This window comes from Pteropus vampyrus, unplaced genomic scaffold (assembly GCF_000151845.1).
Source record: "Pteropus vampyrus isolate Shadow unplaced genomic scaffold, Pvam_2.0 Scaffold168, whole genome shotgun sequence".
In the NCBI taxonomy this organism is placed as follows: domain Eukaryota; kingdom Metazoa; phylum Chordata; class Mammalia; order Chiroptera; family Pteropodidae; genus Pteropus; species Pteropus vampyrus.
Genome location: NW_011888949.1, coordinates 206,138 through 212,981, shown reverse-complemented (window position 1 = coordinate 212,981; position 6,844 = coordinate 206,138). Strand labels below are relative to the sequence as shown.

The following is a 6,844-nucleotide window of genomic DNA, read 5'->3' as shown; positions in this document are numbered from 1 at the left end:
TACCCCTAGCTTCTCGAATGCCCTTTGGGCTGCTCGTAACCCCTCATTGTTCCCTGGCTGGGGGTGAGTGACGCATGCTCACCCGCTTTCCCTGAGAACCGCGGCTGGACAAGTCGAAGCGGGGAGGGTGTGAGCCAGACGTGAACTGGCCGGGGCCGGGGGCAGTTCCTATAGGTGGCGCTGACGGCCGTGAGCGGGCCGACCCGGGAGCCAGCCCTGCGCTCTGTGTATTAGCTCATTGAATTTGCACAACCACCCATGAGAGTGAACGCTTTTGCGAATCATCATCATCCCTGGTTTGTGGAGGAGAAAACAGAATTAAGACCAGGACCGGAACTAGGATTTGGACCCAGGCAGCTGGCTCGAGAATCTTCCCTCTAAACCGGTGGCTCTCAATCTGGGGACACTGGATGATGGCCGGAGACATTTGTTATTGTCATGACTCGGGGGTGGGGGGTGGGAGGGTCCTACTGGCATCTGATGTGTGGAGGCCAGGGGTGCTGCCACACACTGTGCCAGGCACGGGACGCCCCCCAGCAAAGAACCATCAGGTCCGGGACACTGTTCCAGAGCACGGTGCCATCGCCCCGCAGGCCAGGCCAGGCTCCTCCCCCGCCGCCCACACCCGCGGTCACTCGTGTGCCTGTCACGATTTGTTCACGGTCCGATCCCCTGCATCGCAACCTCCACGCTTCATTCACCGCTAAATTCTCAGCCCAGTGGTTGGAGAATGATAAATGCCCAACACACAGCCAGTCGCGGTCAGTCCACGATTTCCGACACACCTGTGCTCGCCTTCGAAAAATCTTGAGGGCATGTGACAGAGAAGGGGTGTGACCAGGTGGGACCCTTGCCTGTTACAGATTTCTGTGGCAGAGGACGAGAGTCATTGCCTTTAGCTTAGGGAATGAGAATGAACGGAACCTGCAGCCAGAACCTGAACCGGGCTCTGGCAGAGGCTAATTTCTCACTGTCCTTGAAGCTAATCGAGCCTGCGGAAAAAGCACCACCAAATTGACTAAACGAGATTTTCAATTAACTCAAACAGATGGCTTAAATTTTCCAGGTGACTTTCCATATTAATTCAGTGAGTTTGCTGGACCAGGCCCCAGGAGGCCTGGCAGGGATGGGGGCCGGGGGAAAACAGTGAAATCTGTGGATCGTCACGAGAGAAGACAGAGCAATAATCGGAACGTTTCTTTTATCCCGGAAAAAACATCACCAGCCAAATCGATTTGATTCTCCCTGACTCGCACACAGAGGGCCCGCTCCCTAAGGCGGGGGCCGTAGGCGCATCGAGGGGAGGCTGGCTGCCGGGGGAGAGGGTCAGCCCAGGGGGACAGAGAGAGGCAGTGGGGAGCCCTTCAGAGAACACTGGTCTGCTCAGCTGACGACCTTACACACCTCACGTTTCACTGAAGGAGGGTCGAGAAAACCCCAGTGGAATTCGACCGAGGCCTCGGGGTCCCGGATGTGGACGGGTGGTCTGGCCACGGAAACCACGGCAGGAGGAGGCCACGGCGTGCACAGCAGACCCGCAGACACGAGCCCCCGCACACCCAGCCCCGAGCTGGGCCTGCTGAGGAGCCGTGGGGGCTGGGGCCACAGCCCCGGCCTTCCAGAAACTTCCGGAAGCTACTAACGTGGAGGATTTTGTACCTGAAGAGTAACGGCCCAGCTGGGGTTATGGCCGCTCGCCGAGTCCCAGGAGGACTCGTTCTGGGCCCCTCGGACAGGTTACGGGGGTCTGTGAACGAGCCAAGTCCCCCTTTTTCGCCCGAGTCTCCCACCAGCATTCTTGACAGACAGGTCTAACGACGGTATGAGGGGGCTCTGGAAGTTAATCACCCCCAGGCTGATGAACTCTGGGACAAAACGAAACCGATATTCAGACCACTTCGCTTTGGTAGATCCTGCTGCTCGGCTGTTTTGATGAAAAAAAAAAAAAAAAATCCACCTAAACCAGAGGCTACGCGCCCGTCAGGATGTTCCCCCCGAGACGCGGCTGTGGACTAACCCCCCGGGAGCTCCGGCTTACGAAACGGGGCTCGCGCCTCAGTCCCTGGAGCCAGCGGGGCACAGCCACGCTCCAAAGTCCCGCTCGAAACCGGCGGCCCTGGCGGGAAGTGATCTGTGTCTCCCGGGGCCGGCTGCACGGGCATCCGCGGGTCAGAGCAGCGCCCCGCACTGGGCTCCCGGCAAGGTGGGAGCGGGTAACGCGGGGTGACTGGGGTTCCCGTAAAAACCGACCTGGGACTTACCGCAGTGGGGGTAACCGCGCAGGAAACGCACCTCTTTCTCTGATGTTTAAATTAGCACTAACTCACACCCGAGCCCGGGGAGACGCGCGTGGACGCCCGTCTGATTATCGCCACTTCCGGCGTCGTGGGGGGAGGGAGCGAACCTCATGCGTGGGTCATCCGGCGGCGTCATCTCCAGATCGTGGGTGGGCCCGTTCAAGCCGATGACGTGCAGGGAAATGCTGGGGTTTTCGCATCCAGCCTGCGGGGTGCAAAGGGTCAGAGACGTGAGGGACGAGCGAGCCACCTGCCGGCACACGACTGTGGGTCTCGCTGACGCTTCCTTGAGCTCCGCCCACGACGGGGCAGCACGTGGGCCCACCAGCTCACGCCTCTGGTTTGGGGTAAAGGGCGTCTGAACTCTGCCGGCCAGGGTATGGTGACTGTCCGTTAAAACACGAGACCCGAAATCCTGAGCCACCACGTTCCATAATTCCAGAAGACTCCAAGCTCCCATCCCAGAGCCCATTGTCGGGGACGCAGTAAGAGGGTTGGCCAGGGAGACCGTCCCCTCCCTGGGGGTCAGACGAAGGTCAGACGCCACCGGTGAAGTGTGTGTGCGTGTGTGTGCGCACGTGTGGTGGGCACGTGGAGAGGCTGAAAGGCTGGGTGTCGCCCAGCCCTGTGCCTGACTATGCTTCCAGCCACAGCCCTGGGCCCTCCCCGTAGTGCAGACTTAGTGACAAGCAGAGGCAGGAGAGTCTGTCAGAAGGCAAACCCATGTCCCGCGTCAACACCTGGACACTCTCAAAACAGGAAACGGCTGAGGCCCAGGCCGTGGCCTCGGAGGGGGCACACGCCCCCTGCTGGGACCTCGTGGAGGCCAGCCACGCCCACAGAGGAGCTGCAGAAAACGGGCTGTCACACCAGGACCTGCAGCTCGCAGGCGGAAGCCTCAGGCCCTGGCAGGATGCAAAGTGCAGGGGGCCTCCGGGCGGTGATCGGGGCTGGCGGTCGTGAGGGTGGGGCCGTGGCGTGGACCCTCAGAGAAGGCGGCCGTCTGCAATCCGGAAGACGGTTCGCCCAAGAACCCACCAGGCCAGCACCGTGAGGGTGACCTCCTACCCTAGGCCTGTGAGAGTCAGTGTGTGCTGCTCAGGCCCCCGGGCTGTGAGGTTTGTTCTGGGGCGCCAGGTGTCCCCTGACCTGGGCTCTGGGACCTTGGCCAGCCTCTCTCCTGCTACACACTGCTGGCCAGAGCATTTCTGGAATACAAGGCACGTGGCTTCAGCCAGAATTTGGTCTGGGAGCAATCAGACACGCTACCGGCCAGAACGTGGCCGAGCACGAAGCAGCCCAGGCCAGACCCAGGGCCCGGGGACAGGCAGACCCCTCTGGCCTCTCAGAGGCCAAACTCTAACAAGGGACTAAGAGGAGAGAGTGTCTCAAAGTGGGCAGTGTGACTTTTTGTCACCACAGAGTCACAAGTGGCGAGAGTGTATTTATTTGGGTTCAGGTGGGGCTCAAACAAAAGCTGAACGGCAGTTCAGTTATTTAAAATAAAGTAACCTGCCAGCAGGGGGAACTCGCCCAGACAGGAGTCCCGTGCAGGGCAGCGGGCGGGAACCGGCCCTGCCCCGTGGACCGCACTGGTCCCAACACGTCCGAGTGTCACCGCCACGCTGGGCGGGCCGGGCAGGACGGCGTTGGGATGGTGCGGCGTGTCGCTATGGCTGCCCGCCTACCTTGGGGTAGTGGTAGGGCTTCGCCGTGGGGTAGGCGGCGCCTGTGTAGGCCGGGAGCTCCATGACGGGCACGCGGGAGTCGTTGATGGTGGCGTAGGCGAGCCTCGTGCCGTCTGGGGACCACCAGTGTGCGATGTGCGTCTTCAGGATCTCCTCTGAAGGCAAACAGAGACATGTGAACACAGCAGGAGTGGGGTCCAGCCACCTGTGGCACGGCCCTGAGCCGCCAGGACGTCAGCGACTCCCCTGGGGACCCCGATCTGCAGCCTTTGACGAGGCCCCTCTGGGCCCTGTCTGCCCTCGTTCCACGGGGCTCAGGGAGTCCCCAGTGCTGACTGCCCAGGCCAGCCCAGCAGAATCCCTCGATCGAGGCCCCGCCAGAGAGGATGGCTGCCTGGCAAACATTTTTTGGACACAAATTTGAGCATTATGAACCTAACAAGTGCTTTTTGAGTTGAATTATTATCGTACTGCTGAGGGTTGTTATTTTAAGATGATTTCAACAACAGAACCAGAGGAAAGCGATCCACACTGTAGCAAGGCACATCCAGGCCGCGGTGACGGAGCAGGCGGCGTTCGAGGTGGGGCCCAGGAACCCCCGGGGCCGGCGTGAGGGGATGCCGGAGGGTTCGTGCGTGCTGGGCACATGCCGCGTGTGCGCTGTGCGTCAGGCCTACTGTGTGTGCTGTTGACACACTGTGTGTCAGACCTACTGTGTGTGCTGTGCGTATGCCAATGGATGCTTACACATGCAGACTGCCTGGGCACCCGAGCCACACACAGTCGAGCAGGAGAAGGTGCTCAAGGCCCAGGGTGCCCCTGGCTCTTAAAGGACAGACGCAATGTCACCGTGTGGTGGGGAGACGAAGTGGCCTGTCTTTGACAGAGCCTCGGGTCCCACCAGGGACACCTGCCATTCCGCCCCGGCCGCCCTGCAGTGTCTTAGCTAATGGAGCTAAGGACGGGCTCTGTAGGACCCGAGGTCTATTCCAGGAAGAACAATTCTACTGACTGTTTCTAACAAGCCGAGAGAAGGCGCTTCCCACGTGTCACAGTCAGGGCTGGGGACCGGAGGCCCCGTCTCGGTGCCAGCCAGCTCTCGGGTCGAGTGGTTCCCCCTTGTGCCCGGTCTGTACGTACAGTACATGGATTCCCTCTAGATCTGGTTTTGAAATAACGATCCACATCGTTCCCTGATCACATAACGCGAGTCCACGCTACTGGCCGTCATCGGGAGCGTGCCGCACCCCAGCCGCATGCGCCTGTCGGGACCAAAGGCAAGTGAGGACCCGAGACCACGTCGGGAAAACAAAACGAGAGCCTACGACATCGACGGAGGGCAGCGCGGCTCAGCACGAAGCCCAGGGGGACGGCCTGCGGGGGAAGGGACCACAGAGAGGCATGCGAGGCGGCCAGGCGGGGAGGGGCGGGCGGCGGCCGTCAGCGGGGACCAGGGAGCCGCGAATGAGCTGGGGGCTCAGGCTCGGCGGTGAGGGTCCTGCTGCCGCCTGCCATGAAGCCCTTCACAGCCAAGCCGGGGCTGGCGACGCCTGGGGGCTCTGAAGTCTCTCCCGGCGGGTGGTGCCAGCGGCAGACTCCTGGGTCTGGGGAGGCTGACCGATGCACGGTTTGTCCCCTGTCCCACGCTTCCCCACCTCAGCTCTGAGCGGGAGGACCCCGAGGTGCTTGAGACCTGTGACAGCAATGCCAGGGGTCTGCCCTTCGTTATACGTCATCCTCCTAAACGACTCCTCCTCATCCTCCGAGGACGTTCCTCCAGGCCTGCCAGAGGCCCGCAGAGGCCCCGGCAGTGGGACATGGGTTTGCTGCTGCACTCGGACACCAGACAGGACAGTCTCATCTGCCACGAAGCCCTTGGTGCGTTGACCGTCCCCCTCCGCCCCCTGGACACAGCAGGTACGGAGCTCAGCTGCTCATGGCACGTGCGACGAAAGAGCCCGAATCCTGGCCACCAGCCCCGCTTCTGCAGTCCTCAGAGGCCCTGGACGAGTCCCCCTCTGTCCACTGAGGGGCCACCACCAACATCCCCTCCACCTCGAGCGTTCTGGGATCCCATGGCACCCGACGAGTCGATTCTGGAGCTTTTCCGGGGCTGACAGAAACACAAAGGTCTGCTAAGGGACGAAGAGAAGATGAAGGCAGAAGGCCGGCTCGCAAGGGCTTGTAATTTTCCAGCGTCCTCAGCGCCAGCAAAGTGCCTTTCAGGGGCCAGTGTGGGACGAGGTGACTCAGAAGTGACTTCATACAGAACCACCTGATCCGTCCGGATGGGATGGTGAGTAATAGACTCCAGCAGATGGTCTGCTGGAAAAAATAGGCACCATTTGCAATGCAATTTGCGGGCGCTTCTGCTCAGTCACTCCTGCGTGGCCGGGCGGGGCGGGGCGGGAGGGAGCCACCGGGGCCGAGTGCAGCCCCTGGGAGTGTGAGGATTTCTGGGGGTGGAGGGGGAAGGAAGCGGAGGCCACCCAACACCAGCGATGGGGACACAGGCCAGTTCACAGCCGGCCCAGGAAGCCCCCGCAGGAAAACGGCTGGCTGCAGCAGAGGCTCGCGAACGAAGCAGTGCTGGGCAGAAACGGGTGACACCGTGGTGACGCCATGGCCCCTGCAGGGAGAGCTCAAGCGGGTCTTCTCTTTGAACCCAGCGCAGTCCCTGAGAGGACAGCAGTGACCCATCGTCCCCCTGGTGCAAAGCCACGCCTCCTTCGCTGTCGGATCCCCGGCGTGCTTGGCTGGGGGGGCCGGGCAAGGCGGGGCTCGGCTCGCTCGTCATTCACGCCCACCTTCGCGTCTGTCTCGTTTCGAGACTCGCCCTCAGACCAGAAGGAAACGCCA

At 61.6% G+C, this 6,844-nt stretch overlaps 1 protein-coding gene across 1 annotated transcript in view; it reads right to left on the bottom strand.

Annotated features, from left to right (window-relative positions):
- DPP6 (dipeptidyl peptidase like 6) overlaps window positions 1-6,844 on the bottom strand; it is a 115,682-nt gene that overhangs the window by 63,610 nt on the left and 45,228 nt on the right. Inside the window, exons 4-5 of the mRNA XM_023536731.1 lie at window positions 3,986-4,140; window positions 2,405-2,502 (exon numbers count right to left, since the gene is read on the bottom strand). Coding sequence (XP_023392499.1) covers window positions 2,405-2,502; window positions 3,986-4,140 — 253 coding nt within the window. The remainder of the gene's footprint in view (window positions 1-2,404; window positions 2,503-3,985; window positions 4,141-6,844) is intronic.